The following is a 25,237-nucleotide window of genomic DNA, read 5'->3' on the forward strand; positions in this document are numbered from 1 at the left end:
CAGATAAACCTAAGCCATATCCGAGGTGACTCCAAGTGTGAGCCACACATCATCCTACATGTAAAAATGTAACTGTAATGCCCCAGTGTCTAAAAAAATGAACCAAAATTTAAAGAGCCTACTAAGACAACTTGAACACATAATTCTTCCCATACAACTGGCTCACAATTTCAGGTCCATGCCATCATAAAAAGCCATGGTCAGGGTATACACTGCTACATCATGTTGAGAAAGCAATGTACATCAATTGTCGTTTTTGAGGCAGAACATATTGTAATTAATTGTAACACATGTCATCTAAACTCTTACCTCGGAACTTACATAACTACGATAGCGAACATCTGAGCATAAACACATAGCAACCACGACCCCAGAGCCATTTCCACTGTAATCACAACATTACTGCACATCAAGAACCATAAAAATGTATGAGGCCAAGGTAACAGGAATCCCATAAAATGTGTTTCTTGCATAGCCAAGCAGTCTTCTGTATTGTGTGTGGATTGGTCAACATGGTGGGGAAATATGATGTTTCTGGGTGGGAATGAAAGGCAAAATGAGAATATGGTGGCTAAACAAAACTTCTTAATATGGCATATACAAAACTATATATATATAAAACTTCTATATATGGCATGGAACATGGATGCCAATGGGACACTGGGTTGAAGGGGATAGGGTGGGGATTAAATTAGGTTGGGTTAGGTTAGGTTAGGTTCAGTTAGACTAGTTAGGCTATGTACTGGACTATTCTGGCCTGTCCATTTCATAAACATACCTAGATGTGATAGGAAGCAATTTTCATCACATTATTGTTGTTACCTTGGTCCCATACATTTTTTATGGTTCTTGATAAGCAGAAATATTGTAGTTATGCAACAACAATACAGAAACGGCGCTGGGGAGTCAAGGCGGGGGGTGTGCGGCGCTCGGGAGCTTACTATCATAGTTATTAAAATTTAAAGGTAGGAGCATGAATCTACCTGTTTTAAGATTATTTATGATATGTCCCCTCTTCAACATGACAAATGGTGTACAACGATTTTTTAGAACATTTGGTACCAATGTATACTGAAAAGCTTAGAGCACTGCACTTTTTCCAACAATGCAGCATTCTGCAAAGCAGGGCCAAAAACATCATTAACTGACTGGAATAAAATAGATTGACAATAAACGGTGAGCCCATGCACGTCAATGGCTAATACAATATTTTGATGGCCAGGGAGAGGGCAATATGTTCGTCACGATATTGTGCACAACATGGAGTAACGAGACCATGCCCGCGGGACGAAATCTTGATCGTCAACACCCGAATTCCTGAGCAACCCAACGTTAGAAACGCGATTTTAATACATCAACACCGTTTCGAATTTTAACTTCCTGCACCGAACGCCACAATCTATGACCCAAACGCACCTAACTACCAAGCAAAAGTATGATTACTATTCCAACGTACCTATCACCACAAACGCCTCGTACGGAAAGAACGAGGTAGGGATGATACAGCCACAGTTCATTTTGCGTATACTATGTGAAAGAGCACGTTCTTTTGAGATTTATTTGAAGAATGACAAATTTCTTGATTTTATATGAGTTGTTGCCGGGTAAATTCTACTTAATCTTTTTGTTAAAGGCATTATTAACAAATATTTTTCTTCTCTATCTAATGATGAAAGCGGCCACTATTTTGTATGAGCCTAAGATAATGCATTTGGAACGACCAGACTACTGAAACATCCTTAAGCGGGTTTCAGGAGTAATTTTTGTGTGATTTTTCAAGAACACTGCGATAAAATTTGCTTGAATAGGGAGATTGCACCAAAGAATTTCCACTCATGTCCCAATTGTTGGGCACCCAGACGAGGCGCAAATTTCATACTGCTTTTTTAGTGCCCTCACCAAAAAAAAACTTGATCAATTTCCCGTAATGATTACGGTAGCAGCTAATTTAGCGGGTTGTCGCAAGTGACTGGTAATTCCACCTGCTGTCCACGCTTCACCATCAGTTACCTGGCGCGTGGTTATATCTGCGCCCCCCAGCAGCCACGGGTGTAGGGACAGGGGGAGGGGCGAGTGGCCATCGCCCGCTCACTTTTCAAGGTGGGGGAGGAGGGGGGGGGGGAGGGGGCAAGAGCGTTAGGTGCCCCGCCTTCCACTTTTCAGGTTAAAGTTGTCTTTAGCTTAATTTTGCACCACATTTAACATACGTGCCAATTTGCCTAGTTCACCAACCATCTTCCTCAATACGCGTCATCTTTTTCGTTTTATTATTGGCCATCGCTTAGTGTCAGCCACAGGCCGACGCCATGCGGCCTATGGAAACTGCAAAACCAGGGTTCGAGGCTGTTGTTGCTAGGACTTGCGATGCGCGCATGTTCCAAACCATAACATATGGCTTTTTTATCAGTAATCGCTTCTGACTGAATCTTGAACATTTAAGACGAACATAGATTAGCCCATGTTAATACAAATTTGGGACCCGATTTTGTCTAAAGCCATGTTCAGGAGTCCTTGATATCTTTGAAGAACACAGAAAAACATGGAGTTGTGGTATATGTGACAATTATTGGACCACCTGCGGCGATCAGCCATGTTGTTGCGTTCAATGAGTCTTTCTATGCTGATTCAGAGCCAACTGCACGGGTCAGTACACCTCCCGTGTCAGGGAGGAAAAAAATATGATATGAAATAGCCTTCTAATGTCCTCCGGATCGACCAGGACGATCCCACCGCGCGTCGGCCAGAATGACAACCAGAAGACACTTCGCGATGGGACAGAATGGCCCTTCTGCCCCTAGACCGGACCGCTGATGTGCCCCTGGGCTTCTTCTCAAGCTGGAGTTCCTCTCAGTTTTTTCTCCCTGCCCGGAAGGAAGTAAGGGGTCTCATTACTTATTGAGTAGAGTGGGGTTGTCATTGTTGAACAAAGTAGGCCAAAATGAATAAAAAATAGCGAACAAGGTCGTCCCATGTTTGCCTGAAAACGTTCATTTTTCAGAACGGATTAGTGGAAACAAATATATCAAAAGGTTTGAACATGCCCTTCCTCAGCCTCGAGAGCAAGGACAGCACTGGTTTGGGTTGCAGCTTCCGTAAAACCGAACGGCGTCGGTCACTGCAAGTGCCACCGGACGGCGGTCGTCGTGTTTATCTGTCTTTACAGGAAGACGAAAAATAGGGATTCTACATTTATTCTCCCAATTCCGCCACCATATTCCAGCACCACTTCGCGGTGCTTTAAGCGCCAGTCCGTTCTTATCATCGGTCTTAAAATCGCACACGTGAAATATGCGCCCAGACTGCCTTCTAAATGTAAGATTTGATGTCCCGAGACGTTCAGAAGCCACTTCTTTCAGAAGCTTCTTCCTTTTCGTCCACCCGTTGGCTACGGCTCAAATTAGCTGATGACCGACGCTGCGCGACCTACGGAGACTACAACGCCTGGCGTCGAGGTTTTTGTTGGTATGATTTGCGAGCGGCGCATGTTGAAAATCCCGGTACATGAATACTATCACTGATAGATTCTGACAGCGTTTTAATCATTTTCAGACAAACATGGCTTGGCCATGCTAACACACACTGTTGGCAACTCGATCAACAATCAAATTTTCATCTCCAAATTTCGACTAAACATGTCGATCTACAATCAACCTTCGTGATGTCCTCAGTGTGTGTAGAGCCCAAATAACACATTCTGACAAAGCTTCTAAATTCTATTGGTTTATAAAGAGCCCACTAAACCATTGAAAATTAAGGACCACCGGTGATTTATTCCATGCAGTCGTTCAACACCTGATTTCTGCAGTTTATGCCTTCAAAATAGAACCAGAATTCATCTCACGGTAGCTTCTAGTTTCTGTTCTGGTTGCTAGGTAAAAATGTAATGAGGCAAGGAAAGCCGGATTTCATGTTAACAAGTAAGCTACATCCGGGGATTTTTTTTTTTGGGGGGGGGGGTCAACGTAAGCGGGGCTTTTGGTCAACCTTGTGCTCCCCCTTAGCAAGGCTATGGCTACATCCCTGTCCAAAGGCGTAGGAACGTTTTAAAAAATGAGGGGGAGGGGGATAAGCCAAGGGTGTGTACTCAGGAACTTTTTCTGGAAAGCGAGGCCCGATGACCGAAGGGGGGGGGGCGGTAGGGATGGAGGCTGTTATTGCTCTTTATTCAAACGTCATGGCTGCTATGCTAGGTATGCATTCTAGAGCTTTTTATCACCGGAGCACAATCCTGCCTGTTCGACCTCACTGTTATTTAGCAAATAAGGCTATCCGCTTCCCTAGATTATTCGTCCATTTTAACATTGTCTTTCCTGGAAAGGCAATTCCACGAACGGGCAGGTCTTTAGGGTCATTAAGGAGGCATCTGCCTCCACCGTGTAGATGCCAAAATACGGCCTGGATAAAGTGGATCGATGACTCACAGTGCAACAGATTCTTCATGCACCTTCATTTCGCTGGATGCTTTTCAAGAGATAAAGACTGTCGCAGCATTTAAGGCGGAAAAAAATTCGGGGAGCTTAAAATTGCTAGAAAAGTCATGCATATAACAAAAGCCATACGAATGGAGATTCTCTGTTAAGAATCAAGTCAACTAAATAAGACCCATTTGTCATAGGTCCTTATCTGGACCTGCTCCTGTCCGCCGTCGTGGGCACTGCCCTGACCCGGATGTCTCCCGCATGAATGACTGCAAACTGATCGTATGCCTGCTTTGTTGCATAACTTTTGGACCAGCGTTACTACTACATGGTGCATGAACACGCGTTGGACACCTGCAACAGCATGTTTTTTTCCGAATTATCTTCCCTCCACCCCACACCCATCGCAGAAAAAATAGCCTCCGGGAAAGCTGTCTGCCTAGGTATAAATGGGCCCAACGGACACTTTAATGCTATCATGAACAGCATACGACTTGATTTGTGTGTAGGCACGAGTTCTAGCCAGTGTCTGCCAAGGAGGAAACACAAGGTTGGCAAAAGCCCGTTTTATGGTGATCCCCTAAATCCCCGGATATAGCTTACTCGTTAACAAGTGACTCACCTGTAACCGAAGAGAAACCAGAGCTTACCGTGAGCTCAATTGTGCTTGCATTTTGAAGTCAATAAAACTGCGAAAATCAGGCATTGAGCGGCTGCATGGAAGAAATAACCGGCGCTCTTAATTTACAATGTTTAAGTGACTCTTTCTAAGCCGATAGAATTAAGAAGCTTTGTCAAATTTTGTCTGGGCTCTACAGACATTGAAGACATCGCGAAGGTAGATTATAGATCGATATGTTTGGTCCAAATTTGAAGACGAAAATTTGATTGCAGGTCGAGTGGTCGACAATGTGTATTTACATAGCCAGGTCATGTTTATCTGAAAATATTCACTATTCAGTCAGAATCGATTAGAGATGCAATCTATGTAACGTGTTTTTTTTTAACAAGCGCGCTCACAAATCTTAGCGGCAATAACCTCGACACCAGGCGTTGCAGTCCCCATAGTCTGCGGAGCATTAGCCCAGTGGCCAATATTTAGCCGTGGCCCACGGGTGGACGAAAATGATGACGCTTCTGACATGATTACCTTTAAACACTATAATCAACTAGTAATACAAGTTATGTGACGCAATTTTGAACATGCTCACTCGAAAATGTTAGAAACACAAGCCTCGACCCCAGGCGTTGCAGTTTCCGCAGGCCGCGCAGCATCGGCCCAGCAGCTAATATGAAGTTGTGGCCAACGAGTGGACTACAATGACGACGGTTCTGAAAAAGTATCCGTGGACGCTTCGTGACATCAGATCCCGTATTTAGAATGCAGTCTGAGGGCATAGTTCACGCGTGCAATTTTTAGACTGATGAAAAGAACGGATTGGCCCCTAAAGCACCGCGAAGTGGGGCTGGAATCTGGTGGTTGAACTGGAAGAGTGAGAGCAAAATCTCTGTTTTTCGTGTTTTCGCAGCTATTTATCTGTCCAGAAGACAGATTAACAAGGCGCCCGCCACCCGGTGGCGCTTGCCGTGGCCGAAACTTTTCGGTTTTACGAAAGGCGCAACCCAGACCATCCTTGTCCCTGCTCTCGAGTTTGCGGGCGGGCGCGCTTAAGCCTTTTGATATAATTTGTTCCGATAGTACATTATTAACTGAACTGAACTGAAGATGAACGTTCACAGGGAAACATGACATGACCTTGCTCGTTTTTTCATTTCGACCCGCGCTTTTCAACCACAGTCAGAGCCCCACTCTTCTCAACAACAATGAGACCTCTTATTTCCTTCCAGGCAAGGGGCCTCTTGAGTAGAACACCAGGGGTACATTACCGTTTCCGGTTAAGGGGTGAAGGGCCATTCCATCTCATCGCGAAGTGTCTTCTGGATATCATTCTGGTGGCACGGGGCGGGATCGCCTGGTCGATCCGAAGGCCATTATAAGGATATATCGTATCACATTGTTTCCATCCCTGACACAGGAGGCCTTCTGACCCGCGCAGTTAGCCCCAGATCAGCACAGGAACTCTCATTGACGCAACAACATCCTTGATCACCGCAAGTATTCCGATGTTTTCACATAGACCCCAGTTCCGTGTTTTTCCGTGCTCTTCAGAGATATTGAGTTCTCCCTGACTGTAGATTGTAGATGAAATAGGGTTCCTAATTTCATTAGCATAGCTAACCCATGTTCGTCTTAAAATGCTCAGGATCCTATCAAAGCTGCTTACTGATAAGAAAACTACGCAATATGGTGTTGAACATGCGTACTCGCAAGCCATAGCAATAACAGCCTCGACGCCCGGCGTTGCAGCCTCCGTGCCGCGCGGCGTCGGCCTTGCGGCTAAGCGATTGCCAATGAGCAAACGAAAAAAAATGACGCAGCTTAAGGGAGATGGCTGGTGGTAACTAGGTAAATCGGCATGAATGTTTCATTTGGTGCAAAAGTAAGCAAAATGCAACCTCTATCTGAAAAGTGTGGGGAGGGGGGCTAGTTAACATTGCTGCCCCCCCCCCTTGAAAAGTAGGGGGCCATGGTCCCCTGGCCCCTTTGTTCCTACGCCCATGTCCCTGCCTGCACACAAAAACAGATCAAGTCGTCTACGTTGAGTGATGGGTAATTAAATGTTCATTGGGCCAATTCATACCCAAGGCAGGCAGCTTACCCGAGGCTTTTACTGGGGTGGTGTGATGTAAGGGAGGATAATTCGGAAAAAAAGATACTGCTGCAGGTGTCCAACATGCTCTACGCACCAATTGGCAGCAACACTGATCCAGAAATATGCAACAAAGCAGTCATACGATCAGTTCACAATCAGTCATACGCGAGACGGCCGGGCTAGGGCAGTGACTGCCGCGGACGGTAACAGCGCTCAGATAAGGAATATGTGACAGAAGGGCCTTGATTCTGTGGCTTGGTTGTCAAAGAATAATCTTCAGTTTTATGTTTTGCCACATTAGTTTTGGCAATATCAAGCTTCCGAATTTGTTTCCACATAAAATGCTGCAACAAGCCTTATCTCTTGAAAAGCAGCCAGCGAAATGAAGGCGCACGAAAAATCTGTCACACTGTGAGCTATCGATTCACATTCAAAATTGTCACTAGCCTATGTCTAGGCCATATTTTGGCATCTACCCCGTGAAGGCAGATGCCTCCTCAATGACCCAAAATGCCTACACGCCCGTGGAATTTCGCGTCCCCCAAGAAAGACAATGTTGAAATGGACGAATAACCTTGGGAAGCTGGATAACCTTATCTGCCGAATGACATAGATGAGTCGAATAGACAAGATTGCGCACCAGCGATAAACAGCTCTAGATGCATACCTAGCACACCAGCCACGACAATTGAATAAGAAGCGATAACAGCTTCCATCTCTACCCCTCCCCCCGGTCACCGGGCTTACTTTCCAGAGAAGTTCCGGAAGCATGCCCTGAGCTTGGCCCCCTACTTTTTGAAACGTTCCTGCACCTATGCCAGCAGCCGTTCTTTGCAACAAGTGAAGCGCGCAGAAGACGGTGCAATTCAAGTGATTATGAAACGAAAACTTGGGGTCAGTCCTGATTGGTGCCTTGCTAAAAACTCGGATTTTCTCCTCACCACCTGAAGAAACAAACAACCCTGCTTAATCAGTCTTGCAAAAAGTGCTTTGCTTTAATGCCGTCCAGCAACACGCTATGTTGATTCCCGAATTGGGCCATCTGCGGGGAGGGGGCAAAGCGCAGTTTGTTTCTTTGGATCCGGCCTTGAACATGTAACGTTTCGCAATGCTGAATTCATATTCATGATGCAGTGCATTACTGGCCCGGCATTTGAGCGTGATGACCAGCACCCCGAGGCTCAGGACCCGGTCTCATCATTTTCCTTTGAGTACTGATGCGGCGCCGAAGATGATCAGTTGGCAAGGGCCATGGATATAGCACGGCATGCTCCCGGTGATCGTGCTCAAAGTATCCGAAAATCAAAGTGAAGTACAAAAAAAAAAACGTCTCTGGTTGCCAGGGGCATCAATTGCAACGACACGGATTGTGGAAACCTACACACAAAAAAGAACAACATAAAAAAGCATGGTAGCAGCTCTCGTGCGCACGGGTTGCGACCTTACCTTCGATGTTTTTCACCATGGCATGCACCAAACACCAATTTTTAAGCGGCGTAGAATTCTTCCCGGTCTCCTGCTGGCGCGCCCATGGGTGGGTAAGTCTTTGGGTCAGCTCTCGTATCAACCCGCTCACAATGTCCCCAGAGGCGGATCCGGTTGTCTATCCGTGCGAGCGCGCCACCCGGCGCACATGTCAACATGCACATCTAACAAATTATTTCTCTGACCCTCCGTCAACCTACTGGCCCCGGCCTAGTTTCACATTCACCTCCGCCCAGCTGTCAAGACATAAACAGCCGCCACCCGCGCTTTTTTGCGGTTGAAAGCTTTGCCAAAACATTTGAATGTATGGAAACGTTGCAAAACTGCCCGATCCAACAGTTTGCAAGGCAATGCCTTAAAAAATGCACCACAGCTGTTCAGTCAAATTATCAGCTACAAAGCCATAAGTCTGCCAAAAAACGTTACTGACTGAGCTAGGACATTTGAGCAATGCAAAATCCGATTACGCAATCCGGTCCGCCACAAATCCGCGCTGCACGTGGAATCCAGTCGGGTTTGATGCCTACTAAGTGATACTCTGGAATCTGCCATTCTTCCAAAAAACTTGTGATTCGCATGTTCCGGTGAGTTTCAGTCTATCAGCTGCCGTATGGCGCGACCCAGCAGCAGCACTGGCACATACCATTGTGAAAATGCCGAAAATAATGGACGGCTCCAAGCGAAGTGCAAACATCGTACAGCATGCCATAACGACGCCAACGTGCAACATCAAAGACAGGTGGTCACCCAAGCAGGAATTCCCGGCGGGCCACGCGCATATGGTATAGTTGCTCCACGCTACAAGAACTCGGGAGGTTACACGCCGACACTTCAGCGAGCGAACACGACCTATAAAAGCAGCGGCACGCTTCCGTTTTTCTCAGAGTTCCCATTTGCTGTGTTGTTGCACGTTAAGCGGATGCAGCGTGCAAAGCAACACATACTATCTCACTGGGATAACACATAGGTGACTGGATGAATGCATTTTCAACGGACTACATCCACCGGCCAGCCTAAGGCTATCACACCACGCTGAAACAAAGCAATCATAAAACGAATAATTTTATTACGATAACAGGCTTTATAAGAGCATGTATTCGCCGAACCTAAATTTACAGCGTTACTCGTCCCATTACACTGGTCTGTAACCCAAGGGAGTAAAAACGGCAGCGGGGCGGGCCGGCGGGCGGCGCGCGCGCAGCCCGGCCCGCCGCACCGCTTCCGCCCATTCACCTCGCACCATATCACACCTGTCCCGTCTGTCCACCGCGGCGGCGGCCGGCGGCGACGCGCCCCGCCACCAGGCGTCAGCACTCCCCTGCCGCCGCCGCCGTCGCACTGCCCGTCTGTTCCGAAATGGGCGACGCGCGGCGCGCGACGCTCGCCTCGTCGCCGCGCGCCCGCGCGCCATACAGGCCGTGGCTGGCGTTAGTAGGCGTCGTTCAGTTGGAGGGCGTCGAATTGGTTGCCTAGGCTGAGCTTGGGCGCCTGTAACCGCGAGTCCTGCCCTGAGGTGTTGCCATGCCGCACGCGCTGGAAGTCCTGACCGGCCGGCCTGCTGGCAAGAGATGGCAAATGTCAGGACACAGCAGGAGCCGGATCTGCTTGACGTGCATCAAGCCGACCAACCTGGGTGGCGTGCGTCAGCTAACGCAACCACAGGGCGCTGCCCGTACCGGACATTAAGATCTGAGGTGCCAAAGGACCAATGAACAACAACAATGACCCTACGGCGAAAACAGGTGACCCACCTACGCGTAGTTACCCAGACGAGAGATACAAAACGGGACTACCATGACACATTGGTCACACGAAATGAGCAGCTTTTCCCAAAAGAGCAAACATCATTCAACAATTGCACGAAATCGACCAGGAAATACACCCGTGATTAGCGACGAAAAGCATGGGCTGCCATGCGATAACAATGCGTGCCTTCCGGCCACCCAATTTTCCACGAACTATTTACTACACGACACAGATTCTCCGAACGGACCCACAAAAAAATATCTCCCCTGCCCAATGAGGCAGCCTAAACCAGCAGGCGTACCTAAGGGGCATGCATCTGCACCCCAGTGTCCGTGCTCCCAGACACCATCGACACATGCTATTTCAGCTGCCTTACTTCACGGTAACTCCACACAGGTGTCTCTCAGACCCACACCCACTTGGCCGCCATCCCTGCATCCCCTAACATCTCTAACCCTGTTCCGCCGCAACCCCGCAACCATCTTGCGGGCCACATCCCCAGCTCCTCTCCATTCGCCATCCCCCGCTACTTGCCAGCTCCCTCCACTCCTTGCCACTGTCCTCCCTGCGAATCTCCACACCCGTAGCATTACGCCCCCCCCCCCCCCCCCTCCCGCTCACTCTCCAGCAGCCCACCCCCCGTCACCAGCAGTGTGGCCGCTCACCTGGCGCCCCGTTGTCCCCAGCGCCCCGCGCCGTCTCCTCGACGGCGGCCGCCGAGCGTGGGGAACGCCTCGTCGCTGCTGATGTCGGGCGCCTTGTTGCGCCAGCTGCGGGTGGCGCCGAGTCGCGTCGGCGCCAGCGGCCCGCTGGGCGTCGCCGACGCCGCCGGCATGTTGCGACGGTGCGGCGGCACGTAGCCGACGCTGCCGGTGGACGCCGCCGCAGCCTTGGTCGGCTCGGGCGCCGCCACCGGCTCGGGCGGCTTCACTGGCTCCGGCTCGCGCTCCTCCGGTGACTGGTCCCTGGCCTCTGCGGGGACAGCGCACGCGCAGGGCGTCAGATGGCCGGTACGAGCAGACGGGCACCTTGATGAGGCGGAGCTCACGATTCAGCCCACTCCTGAATGTAACAAAAAAGAGGATCTCCAAAGACTGTCGTTAATGATCGTCAAAGCATGATCACACCAAACAAATACACGACATTCAAAATACCACGAATGACCATACGCGACCCACGCCCGGCTCGCGGCTGCACGCTTCCACTCTCCCTGCGTGCAGGCGCCGCCGCCAGTCACCTGTCTTCTGCCAGCCCCAGGCGCTGCCCTGGGCGCCGGTGGGGTTGCCATCGGCGTCGAGCGGGCCCACCTCGCCCTCGGCCCTGCCCGCCTCCGGCTGCTCCAGCTGCTGGATGTTGAGGTCGGACAGGTCCACCGTCGCCTCCTCCTCGTCCTGCCACTCGTCGGCCGGCTCCTGTCGCCGAAACAGTAGGCCGTGATGCGCGCAGGGAGCGCGCGAGACCCTATCCTCTGCGCTGATCGGAAACTCGCGGCAGAGAGCCAGTTGGTATCTAGAATCTTTGGAAGTGGTCAAGACTGAACATGCATTAAGTAACTTGATGGAGTGGACCTTGGAGAGTAGTGCAAAATTTTGGATGCAGCATCCCTTTGTTGGACAGTGATGAGGCCGGAGCACTTACTGCTCCACCACATAGATGGCACTAGCCATACAAACAAGGCAGGACTCATTGAATTTACTGTGGGCTCTCTGGACATGACAGGCATGTTGTTAAAATGTCTTAAGTCAAAGTGAATCTATGTCATAATAAACACAAAAAACACAACTTTGAAACACTCAAGACACAAACACAAACAAGAAACAAACCAGCTATTGGCTTGGCAGAGGTTCCATGCAGTGACAAAGAACTGCTTTCACTGGGAATAGAAAACCATAGGCAATGCAACAAAGGCTGCACCACCTGTGGCACACTTTAGTGCAGCCCATAATGGGACATATGGTAACAACAAAATACCCTAAGCATCAACCAAACTATGCCTTTGAAACTCAGCAACCAAGCACAAATAGCAAAACAAGTTTTCCAGTGCTACATTACTAATCTCTGAATGAAATGCAAACTCAATGTACTCAGAATACTTTCTTTACACATTTGGAGAAACTAATGGACAGAAAGACAGTCCTTATTGCTTTGGCAGTATGTCATCTGCATGCTGAGTTTCACACAATTTCAAAAGTGAGACTGATTTAATACATACAATCAAAAACACACTTCCAGCACTATTTGCCTTCAACCAAAAAATCACCTTCCCATCACCAGGTTTTGAGCAAATATAGTCTGTTTCAAAACATACAACATGTTTACTCCACCTAATGCTCATTTCACAGACCCATTTGTGTACATGTGGAGTTCAGGCTGTGCCTATGTACCTAGCATCTGCAGAATCATAGTTCATACTTTTTCTGTTACAACAAGAAAGGTTTAGTCTGAGGAAGACTTAGGTGTGACTTTAGTTCAGCAAATTTAGACACTCACAATGCATGGAGTGAATTCTCTCTGACTACTGATCCTGAACAGCCCAGTAAAACCTTGTATCACCAATTCCAATTCAAAGACACAAGGCCTGCTTCCAGAAAGATTAAAGTTATTGTTATGGAAATAATTGCCTAAATAAACTGGGACATGTGCTTCATAAAATCTTAAATAGAAAACCTGCTTTCACTAATATGGTTATGTAGGTCCTTACTGAATGTGATGCACATTTGAGCAGACTGAACAGACTCATGCTAACAATCTTATCTGAGTCTGCTCACCAATCATTTTCTTGACTCATATGACTATGCCTTGAAAGAAAATCACAAAAGCATGAGTTCAGCTTTGATTCAAAAGGTGACTGATTCCTTAATACATTTTCACTGCATCTGGGGTCAAGCACAACTCTGATTTTAAAGCCAGCTGTTTTCAACCAGATTGTTTTGACAAGGTATGACTGGTCATAACCTGGTAGCATTCATATGACAACTATAATTATGATGTCATATTTATTACAATATTATTATCATGGCCATGTTTGAGAGCCAATTAATTTCACAGGTACTCCCTCAAAATAATTTTTCCTCCAGGTCAGCATGAAACTTTGATAGTTCCTGGATTTGGTGAGCCAGTGATCATGCATCAGACATGCTCACTTCAGATATTCCTCAGGCCACCATGCATATATCATCTTTCCAATGTTAAACATGCAAATTTAATGAAGCAATATGGCAAACTGCATAATTATAGACAACATACAGCACAGCAGTCTATGTGGCACCTTGTGCTCTAAACCCTCCTTCTAACCCAAATTCCAGAAGAAAATGGGCCAAATCTGGAGAGAGACCTGTTTATTAATGCCATAGAGGAAAGGTTTCATTTTTTCCTATGCAATCTCTGCAACTCATTTGAGAAACTTTACCAATGTGTGAATGTGGGTATTCCAATAACCTGTCAGGTAAGATGCTGCCACATCTGGTTGTGCCATTGGGTAATAAGTATTATTGATGGTCTCATTTAAGATGCATTATACAAGCTTTTCACTGTACAAACATGAGTTTGGGGGTGCGATCTGGAAATGTAAAGGAATGGAAATTCCTACCCTTTATAAAATGATGGAAAGGCATCAAATTTTGGGCTCAAAATAATAGATCAACATAATTCCTTCATTACAAATCATCTATAATACTTTAAACCTGACACAATCTTATACATACTAGGGCAGACATTGATGCACAAAGGTGAAAAGTATCTCATCCAGACATGAAACAAGGCATCAGGATCTAGCTAACCCAGCTTATAAGGCATCAAGATCTAGCTAACCCAGCTTATGTCCAGTTTACTTTTTTGGTGAGTTCTTGCTGTTGGAATGTACCAATCAAACTGCAGGTTGAGATAAGAGCAACCTCATAACAAACACACCATTAAATATAACTTAACAAGCCCAAACAAGAAAAGCATCTATTGCATCATAAGTCATGATTACCATGTCGCCCAAAGGTGATCAAATTTCTATCATGCTAATTTGTTGAAGTACTATGCCACTGCAGACTAGAGAATGTAAAATGAAAAAAGCCACATACTTAACCATACCACACCACCAGGATGCTGTATGATATGAAAAATGCAATGAACATGCACACTAAAAAAAACAAAAAAAAAAACAAGAAAGCGTCATCAAAAACAATGTAAATAAGAGATGATTCACCAGGCATGCGCCAAATTTGTCTAACCAACGTTCAGAGGAAAGCGTGCACTCAGACGCGCATGAAATCGATGAATAATGGTTTTAACTCGTCGGTATTAAACGCCACATTGGAACCGTCCCCTCAAATGCTTCATTACCTTTTTGTGATTGGGGTCATCTATTTCCAGCTGCTCCTCCCGCAGATGTTCTCGTTTGAGCTCCTCCCGGCGCTCCCTTTCCTGTTGTTTCTTTTCAGCCTCTTCAAGCTTTTTACCCATGTCTTCAGGGACAAACTTCTTCGGCTTAGTCTTTTTCTTATCTTTCTTTGCGAAGAAATCAGCGAGGTCAGCCATGGCTGCACGCCTTTTGGTCCTTATGCACCACGCTCCTTCCACTCACAACTCTCGCAAATCGCGCAGCTAGAAGGGTCGAGTTTATGACGCAATCTTCCGACGGTGAGGCCCTGAGGTCACGTGACCGCATAGGTCCGTCAGCTGTTGAAATCTTTGTGGCTCGATAATGCCAGATTAGGTCGCTTTGCCATTTTGAGATAGTCGATGCCAGCTTCCCTAGATTTCAGTCATAATCCAATATTATATCCATATCCATAGATATTAGTCATAATAATTTTAATAGGTGTTTCTTCAGATCGCTTCCTTGTATCAAGACGCGTCCAGGGCCGTGTACTTATTCCGGTAGGTATGAAAACGCCAGTTCTGGCAGAATGTGCTGCAAAGCTACCAAATCAGAAGTTTTCTTATTGTGGACCCACTTAACTACTGCTATAAACACAAAATTGGAAAGCATAGGGCCCCGTTCGATCCGTCGTCAGCACGATTGTCAGCTGGAATGCGTGACGTCACGCGTGCTGACGGGGCGTTCGATGTGTGAGCTGAGAAGTAAGCTTTTACACCTCACTTTCCCTTCTTTTTTATCTTTTACTTCAGTCCACACACTGAGGCCGCGTTCGATCAGTCGCCAGCATATTTGTCAATGACTGACTGGGGCGGGAGTTTGATTTGGTAGCCCTTGCGTTGGCGAGTACGTTAAGGCTCCTTTCGATCTGTCATAAGCACGATTGTCAGCTGGAATGCATGACGTCATGCGTGGTGCCGGTATGTTCGATGAGTGAGCCGACGGGGAAAGTTTTTTTAACGTTACTTTCCCTTCTTCCTTCACCTTTACTTCAAACCTCACACCAACTCTGGCTTACCGCCGACACACTACTACAAAGTGGTGTTTAGAAGCGTGGCTTCTGGTCCAGTGTTGCCATCATCTATCCGATCCGAATGTTGGGTGCTTTTTCCCATTTCCAATTCCCTTCAGTTTCTGTCCTCTTTGTGGTCACGTGACGTGACGTCGGGCGAATACTGGGCGGTGATTGGTACTGACAAACGTGCTGACAGCAGATCGCATGCGGCTATTACAAATACGTGTTGGACACATACGTGGCGCGTGTGAAGAAACAGGTGCTGTCGACATATAAGCCAAACGGGACAGGGCAAGATCGAGTCAGGGGGTCACAAAATACAAAAGTGCACAGGCACTGAGAAACATGCTTAAGATAAAACAATATGGATTTTTGTGGCTTGCATGGGCATGGACTTAATCACGACCCTGAGATCGTAGAAACAATTAGGATTGGAAGAATGGGTCTGGGTTCTAGAGGAGACAACCTGAAATGAGAATGGTATTTTGAATCGAGATGTTTAAAAAAGAGCATGTTTTCCGGCCCCCAATCTCCATACAGGTTCCACCACCACCGGGCATGACATGGTAGCCAGAAGACGGGAAATGGAGGGTAGGTGGCAACAGGACGGAACAAGACAAGCTAGCACCTAGGGCAGGATGACAATAAAAGCACAGGACAGAAGATAACAGTGTAGAACAGCAGTCGTCATTGGGAATCAACGGCGCACCCAGCTACTGACGCTATACGGCGTAGCTGCATCTCACCCTGGCAGGGAGGGCGGGCACTGCGTGGAATCGAGTTCCGTATCTCTGGTTTCCCAGACTTGCAATGGTTAGCGCAGAATGGCGGCACCGTGGAACTAGAACAGCAGATACGATAAGCCGACAGGAACAGAGATGACATGACAGGGCAGGACAGAGAAGAAGGTAAGACGGTGCAGCACAGCACATGATGAGATGGGCAAAAGGAGATTCCTTAAAACAAATCGAGAAGAGATGCTTCTTTCATCCTTACCACAGAACTCGACCTTTGTACTCCTCCCTGCGTCCTCTTCCCACCCAGCACTGGCCAGTGCCGTCGTCATCGCTCCGTATATAACACCCCTGTGTTCCCTGAATGTGGAGCAATCCACAGCGATCCACGGCCGGCGCAGGCTATCGGCGGCAATGGACGATTCTGCGGACCGTACACAGCGTGCCTACACTGTGACATGAACGGAGCCATACTCCATAAATATATGCCGAAAGCACATAAAACAACGAACCGTTATCCTCAGAGCCGCGCAAGAAACACGCCTGTTTCGTGTCAGTCACTACAGGGAATGGTGTAGAAAATATGAGCATGTAAAGATTAACGAGTTCGATGCTCAGGCTGAAAGCGCACAAGACAGCGATGCTTGAGAGCTGTTTCAGCGCTGAAAAAGCGCCTTTTCTGTCACCGAAGAAATTTGGAACCGTCCGCATTGTCAACTGGAGCCAACTATTCAGAAATCGTTGCAATATATTTCTAAACGCAATAAACCACAAAAGCAAAGACAAACCAACTGCAATACGCCATAACCATCAAACATTTTCGTTTCGGGAGTTCATTTGCACTAAAGTTTCATTTGCTGGCCATCAACACTGAAAGAAGGGTGAGACTCACCTAACGGAATTATCAGATAAAGGCATATTTAACATAACCAGCCTAAAGGCATGCAGTTTCCTATTCAGTTAGGGGGGAGGGGAGGGGAGGGGGATTGTACCTCCTAATTGGGGACGCAATTTCCTATTTTAGCTATCATTTTATCCATCATTTCTCATTCATCATAATTTGGGGTTCAGCGCCCAAAAGGCAATTTTGAGAAAATATATCCCTGCTGCCAGCTGCGAAAGATTGGGTGAAATTTGGGGAGAAAACTCTTTTGAGTGCATTTCGGAGGCAGGCTCCGACATTTTTTTTCCTGCACTTCCCCCCCCCCCCTTCCCCTTCCATCCCTCACCTGCACGCATTTTGCAAAAGTGCATCCCTGTGGCCCTACATTTACCGATAACATGGTTCTACAAGCACCTGGAATAATATCACTCCTGTTTTCATGACGTCATCGTACAATCAGCTGAAAGCGTTGGCACCCTTCATTATTTCGGCATAATCATTGGCGGTGCAGAACTAACACTTCCTAGCATGGTCCCAGCTATTTCGAGAAAGCCCCATACAATATGGGTATCAACAGGTGGAAAACAACATTTTTGAGCACTTCTAGCACCTCCATTTAGCTTTATATGCAATATGATAACTTAAAGCGTTTTATTTCATGCCTGCCCACCGATCAGTGCGCTTAGCCTGAGGCGCAACGGGCAGTTAGTTTAAGAGGCCCACACCAGCGATGCTCGGCCTCTTACTACGAAGTCGCTGTTCCTGTCAGTAGCAGGAAGCTCCGGATGAATCCTTGAGGTGTGTCGCTTCAAAGACCTCCGTTTACTCATGAAGCTAAAGCTCAGGTATCCACGTACAACAACCCTAGGTTGGCAGAGCTTTTCAACGCTACTACATTAAAAAAAACTGACGATTAGCTACGTCCTTCTAGCCAGTCAGCTTCTCACGACATGAACACAACCAACAGCAGCCCATGACCTTGCACTGAACCCAACGCATCAACGCATAGCGAGCAGCTGAGCCCATCTGTCTCAAATTGCACGACGCTTTAAAGCGCTGCGTAGCAAGCTGATAACGTTCGTCGCAAGATGCTGCGGCCAGTCACGATTCCTGCGACTAGTATTAAGCTTAGTTATTTGGTATCTTATGCTGTTAAGTATGTGATGTAAATCTTGGCTGAAAAATCTGGGAAAAGCACTGATCTAATCGGCATTGGAAAAGCACTGTCACCACTTATCGCTGACGTCAGCACTGATATAATATAGTTTGTAGCATGTTTCTGTCACCACCTGAAAACTATCCTGGTTAAAGGTACTAGGTTTGGTAGCATTTTATAAAAGTCAACGTTTCGACATGTGCTCACGCTGCAAGTGTTGGCGAGTACAGACCAATACCAAACTTTGAGTTTCATTGAGATGGGAAAATCTGTTGTAACATGGTCTTGTCTGCCGAAATTTGTTTTCATTTCCGCAATGTTTGTCACCAATAGGTTCGAAAAAGTGTCAGTCTTTGTCACCGATCATATCCGAAAAAAATCAAACGCTTTTTCACCCTTGGCTGAGGCAAGTTTTACATCTGCCCTGACATGATGAGGGCAAATATCGACCTAAAAACGGCAAAATTTGTACCAGTCGCGAGATCCCGCTTAGAGTAATCCACTGGTGCTTTTTGCTATACTTCATCCTTTTTAGCTTCAAAACGGCAGAGCAGGGGGGGATGCGGATCAACCCCGCTATCCGTCCGCTTCACGAAAAATGGGGGCGAGGGTTATTAACACAGGCCCGAGTGGGGGTCAATTTGACCCCTGAAGGTGTTTTTTGGAATGGCTTCCGAACGGCACGGCATAACCTTGCCAAATTGTGCATAGCTGTAGGCAACTGAACAGCGGATCGCTTGATGTAAAAAAATCAGATGTACCTGGTTAGGTCGTTGATCTGCGTTAGGTCAAAGTCAGGCCATGGATTCAGCGAAGACAATTTCTATGGAATCGTTCAATCTGATGCAGCAATGGAGTGCTAGGCAAAGCCATAAATCTCTAACATAGTTTCTTAGGCAATGAAACAACTGGATGATCGAATTTCGTTGACCTAGTGTCAGGTATGAGGGTCAGACCAAGGTCAAAACCAACCTGCTTTATTGCTGTGTAGCTTGCTCGGTGGGTTAGTCTCTGGCGCTCATTTCGAGATTATTGGAACCAACAGGAACCGCATTATACATCTTCCATGGAATTCTTAAAGGTCAGAATGGGGCACTAACCTGAATGACCCATGTCGGCACTTTTATTTTAAGAACATACAGCCCAGCGTAACCTTTGACGCTTACTCAAATGCAAAATTCAAAGCAGTCTTGTGTAACTTTGGTCACAATGACCGGCAACAGCCAAACAAGGTCACCGACCTTAATTGAACACCAGTGACCATGTGGGTCGAATTGATCGCCCACCCAAGCAAAGTGTATTCAACCGGCCACCCGGGAGCGTGGCAATCACTTGCGTTCTTTCTTTCAAGTCACAGGTCATGCTCATGTGCACTGAGTACACGGGCAGTCAACCAACGGCCCCAGGTTCCACGAGTGTAGTGTTTCCGATTCAGTAGTAATCCCCCCTCCCCCCCACGCACACACTTAGACCCAAACCACACAACTTTCCGAAGAAAACGGGTAAATCTGCGGAAAAATCCGTTTGGCGGAGTACTCTTGAGGTCGGCTCGTAAATATTAACTGCTCAGTCACCCGCCAACTCCTGCGGAACGTGCGCTGTCAAGTTACCTGCATCGAGTGACATCGCGGAGGTTGTGGCGTCTTGTGACGTGTACTAAACACACGCAAACACAAACGCAGATGCCTCATGTATGAGGCTTACCCGCCCCACCTCCGACCTTTGAGAAGAGAGCAGGCTAAATCTGTGGAGAGATCTATTTGTTGTCGTAATTTGGTAGTAATTGAGGCTATTTCTCACGCTCCAGCTCACCTCCATCAACTAATTTTATGAAACTACATCCATGTTGGCTGTGCTGGTTTGTGTTTGATGAGTCATGTTGAAATCACCACATGCTATTTTGTATCTACTATTTTCACTGCTTCTCACCATTTTTTTTTTTCTATGCCGTTACCCAAGAACAGGTAACCACGAGTGCCCCTCCCTCAATCCCAGCGACGCAGTAAGCCGTATGCTAACACCAGAAAACAAAATGAAGTCACGGCACTCCCAGCTAGGAAGACAAAACAAACGTAAAGAAGCAGGCGAAGAGATGGTGCAGACCCGAAGGAATTGTGATATGTAATAGGCAGGGGAGATTTCGTTATTTTTTTATTATTATTTGATCTATTATATTTTGCTATTTCATTACCATTATTGACAGTGATGGGCAAGAATGTCGATTATGTCGACTCCAAGCACGCAGTTTGAGAGGTTCCGGTGGTGGTACTCTAACCAAAGCCGCACACTTGAAGTACTTGAGGTTTGACTTTGTGCAATTCGCTCACCCCGCTCAGCATCGTTGTCTTTTGGTCTTCGAACTGGCGTCAAAAACTTACGACTACACTGCCGAAGCGCTGTTGTGCTGTAATTAAAGGACCTTGGCTGTCATCCTGTCGCGCACCCGCACCGACCTATGATGATGTTTACGCTTGGTATTTCGCGGATCTAGCATCCTAGGGAGAACAATATTTTAGTTTGTAGCTTTGCAGCAGATTTCGTCCGCCAGTAGTGTTTTTCATCCACCGCAATAAGTCTATATCTACTGGAATAAGGTCTCAAGGCCCTAGGACGTCAGTGTGTGTCAGTTTGGCCCCATTCCGTTTTTTTTCGGAGTGATTTCCAAACTTTGCACCTTAGTATGTAATTCCATAGCCAATCTGTAACACTAACAAAACATATACCTTCTGTGCTCAACTGACCCAAACCATGCCAAAGTCAGCCACAGCTGTCAATGAAAACGATTCGTTAGGAATCTTTCAAGATAACGCGACAGGGAAGTGTTTGAAATAGTCGTGCAACTTAAAGAGAATGTTCCACATTTGAGATCGACGCTTGAAAAATAACACAATTTGAATTAGGATTGGGGTTATAACTAATTCCATTGTACCCGGATCATATATAAAGGCCAGATCATGAAGGAACAAATATTAAAAAACTTGGCTTATGGGAAAGTTCTGTAGCGCTCATTTGAAATTTTTGGATAACAAGGACATTCAAAAATTTCTGATTTTGATTTCATGAAGGTCAGCAGAGGCCCTCGAATAAAACTGGCCTTAATCAACCTTGACCTCTGAAGGACATGCTGCCAAAGGTAGTCATTGACGCCTCTTTAGAATTCCCATATCAAATTGATATCGCCGGTTTTTGGTCATTTTGACTTTTTATAAGTTGGATAACAGTAACTTACCTGAAGCAATCCTAAGCTAATTTTTGCTGAGAAAAGGTATGCAGGTGAAAGCTGGTAGCGTGAGAGGATTTAAAGGCACTTCGAACGCTTGTCGCGAAGTTTGTTCTTGCCTTAACTTATTCGTGACTAGGCCACGAATAAGGGACCTGAAATTTGACAGAAGTTAGTTGACATATATCTCCCACCTATCCTGTCAATTTGGCGCCTCTACTTTCCTTATGTTTCGATATCTCAGAGGGGAATTACACCCCAGCCCCGCCCGAGCGTGTCCCGTAATAGCGACCACCAGGGTACCGATGGTGTAGTGGTTAACACGTTTGCGCTAATCACTGCGCGTGTGGGAAACCAGGACTTACGGAGTCCGATTCCCCGCGGTGCGTTCCCTTCCTGCCAGGATGAGAGGCAGGCAGTGCGATATGGCCTCAGTAATTGAATTCGTCGTAAGGCCCCAGTGACGAACGAGCACACGACCGGCAGTCAAAATCTTACTTATCGTGACAGCAAGGCTCAATGATGGCTTGTGGTGCTACGTATGTAATATGCCTACCTAAAAATGTTTGTGTTTTCCCCATCGAGATGCAATGCTCATTGAATCGGGCAAAGCTTAATTGAGCCCGCTGGATATTGATGTTTTATCAGGCTATTTTTTCACAGAGCCTCCAAAAATGCAGGCACTTTTATAAAGTGAGAAACAAGCTGTCTACTTATCCATGCTACCATCTGACCTCCTAATCCGAACATGGCAAAATTCATACCACACTTTGGCGGGAGCAATTTTTCAAGAGTTTGGTGCTGGCTTGAGTTTTCCTCATTTAGCATCCTGAGAGGTTTGCTTAATACTATGAGTGTGAGAAAATGCCCACCCCAGAGGGTTCCTGTTAATATGACAAGAAACCGGGAAATGCAAAAATTTTGAAAATGGAAAAAGAAAAACGCGCTTGGCCAAATTCGCCCAAATGTGCCTATGCTGCAGCCGACTCACCATGCCACATCTTTCTGTCGTTTGTATTTGAACGCAACAATAAAGTGGCCCTGCTGACGAAAAATCAAACTATTGGCTGGTTAGACCCAAGGCTACCCACGCTGGAGTAACCAGTATGCAAGACGGTTCAGTACGTGTGAAATGTAGGGTGTGCTGAGTATTTAATTGAATTAAACTCATTCTTAGCGTCCTGAGGTGCCTGAGCACAAAGTTTATTTTAGAATTCACCAATACCTCCGAGCAGCTGGCATTGCGAAATACATTCGTGACGATTGGTTCTAACCTGAGATATAGAACCGAACTCTTCAGCAAATCTAGCCATTCCGGGCTCATGATCCACAGCACATCAGCCCATCATATTTCGACACAAAACCACAACATTTTGAAAGCACTGTAGTTTGGTCGACTTTTTCTCAAACGGTGTGTCCATCCGATGAGGGAATTTGTAATGCATGCAAGTCGGACTTAAAAGGTAAATATCTGACGTCTGGTATAGTGCATTGCATAACGTGGTTGACATCTAAGGGCAAGGGTAAAAATATACCGTATGTTAGTGGATAAAATACCCCATTTGGGTGTGTTTTAACGAGTATGTTCTTGATATAAAAACAAACTCCTGAGATCCCACTGGCTATCATTTCCCTTCTGCATATCAAAGCATTCCAAACCAAAGTAAGCTTCCGCAAGCAAAAAACAAAGACCACCCCACCAAAAATATATCAAATAATACACATGCGCAAACTAACTTTCCTGCTAAATTGGCAAGATTTCATCCTGGAGAATCATGTTGTCTTCATCTGTGCAAAGCCAGCGTATTTTTGTCGCCCGTGATTTCTTGTAATGTGTGCGGTCAAAGTGTGGGCAATGTGCGCCATTTTATCACTTGTGTTCTGAGGAAAAAGCTGTCGGCTCTGGCTGACATCCGGTGTCCGTTTTGTATTTGTACTTTTGGTGTATATGAGCGAGGTGCCTGAACGAAAATGCATTTACGATGCATTTTACTTAATGACTAACACGTATATAACTATTGTAAGGAGGTCATCTGAATTCTATTGAACAAACAAGATGCAGTTAGAACTAAGTAGTTAGAGGGATCCTTTTCGACCGGAATCTAGGATTTTGGGGAAGAGTGATCAAACTTCATTCGGTGATTACTTATTCGACTTCATTTTTGCCTCACACAACATATAGTCGTCTTTAGGGAGTTAGCTTCTGAGGGCATGTGGCGATTTTAAGTTATTCACGCTACCTGTGACTGAGACGAATTGTGGCTGAGACTTTTCCGACTGTTAACACATGGAGTAATACAGGATTATGGGTCGCTAAAACGACACCAGCTTCAGTCATGTCAAATAACAAATATGTTGTGGGGAACGTTTTCGAATAATGCAAAGAAAACGCAGTTTGGAAGTTGAAGCCACACGCTTGATACAAAACTGCTGTCGTTGCCATTTTAGTTCTTAACAAGTCTCAGAATGAAGCCCATAACCCACCGGCACATCTCTGGTCCCTCCGAAAGAAGCTCTAAATACGATCCCATCCATTAAAAGCATGCGCTGCCATCTGAATAAAAATTACATAAAAGTTGATAACGATAGTATGAGACCTCGGTGAAAGTTCTTTGATGTTTTTAAGTTCATTGACGGACTCGATGAACTTATTAGATCTTGTAGGGTCCACGTCATTTTGTCATGTCAATAGAAACTAAAAATTACCTTCAACGTGTCAATCATGTTATCATTTTGAGACACATGAAGCCAGCTGGAAAGACAAACAGTCTTTCAGCCGCTGGCTGAAAACCTGCTATCGTCAGGAGGTCAAAGCATTATTAATTTTTTTTGTCATGCTTTGGTTTGTAGGCCTCCCCGAATATATCTAAAACTAAGCAAGCTAGAGTCACGGGAAGGCAACATTGACTGTACGTTTATTGTGTACGTTTATTATGTATTGTTACGCTGATGTAGCAATGTCAGCCTGCCGCGCACTTTCCGCGGCAGCATCCTTTGCCTCCCGCTCGCCCGCTCGTACCGTAAATATTCGTGCAGCGTTTCACAAATACTACTACTGCTCCAGAACCAAGGGAGCTAGGAACACGTCTTTGGCATTAAAACACGTGCAATGAATGCTCCATAGACTTGGTCAACTAGGGCACGATGGCACAGCACTCTGGGGAATTAACCTAAAAACCTTACGGGGGGGGGGGGGGGCTGCATCAACCCCTCTAGCAGGGCAAAGGTTAAGCTAATAGACCCTTGTGAATCTCAAGAACATAGCATGTCACAATAATACGGAAGGTGGCGGTGAATCGCTCTTAGAAAAAAGCTTATCAGATAGGCCCTAACAGACATCGACAAATGTGACCTGTGATATCTTATGTCAGGCCAGAGAGATGAAGGGGACTATTGTCTTTGCCCATCCGGCTATATCACGAGCAAAGTAGAGCCCATGGTCATGGACCTCATCTGCCAATAACGCAACGCAGGTCCTATCCATACATTTATGAAAC

At 46.4% G+C, this 25,237-nt stretch overlaps 1 protein-coding gene across 1 annotated transcript; it reads right to left on the reverse strand.

Annotated features, from left to right (window-relative positions):
• Positions 1 to 11,290: 11,290 nt before the first annotated feature.
• LOC119109341 (protein CDV3 homolog) lies at positions 11,291 to 14,890 on the reverse strand. Its single transcript, XM_037232953.1, has 3 exons — positions 14,696 to 14,890; positions 11,542 to 11,775; positions 11,291 to 11,335 (listed from the first exon to the last, which is right to left on the reverse strand). The coding sequence occupies exons 1-3, from the start codon at positions 14,888 to 14,890 to the stop codon at positions 11,291 to 11,293; spliced, it is 474 nt and encodes a 157-aa protein (XP_037088848.1).
• Positions 14,891 to 25,237: the final 10,347 nt, after the last annotated feature.

This window comes from Pollicipes pollicipes, unplaced genomic scaffold (assembly GCF_011947565.3).
Source record: "Pollicipes pollicipes isolate AB1234 unplaced genomic scaffold, Ppol_2.1 Scaffold_7231;HRSCAF=8579_pilon_pilon_pilon, whole genome shotgun sequence".
Taxonomy (NCBI): domain Eukaryota; kingdom Metazoa; phylum Arthropoda; class Thecostraca; order Pollicipedomorpha; family Pollicipedidae; genus Pollicipes; species Pollicipes pollicipes.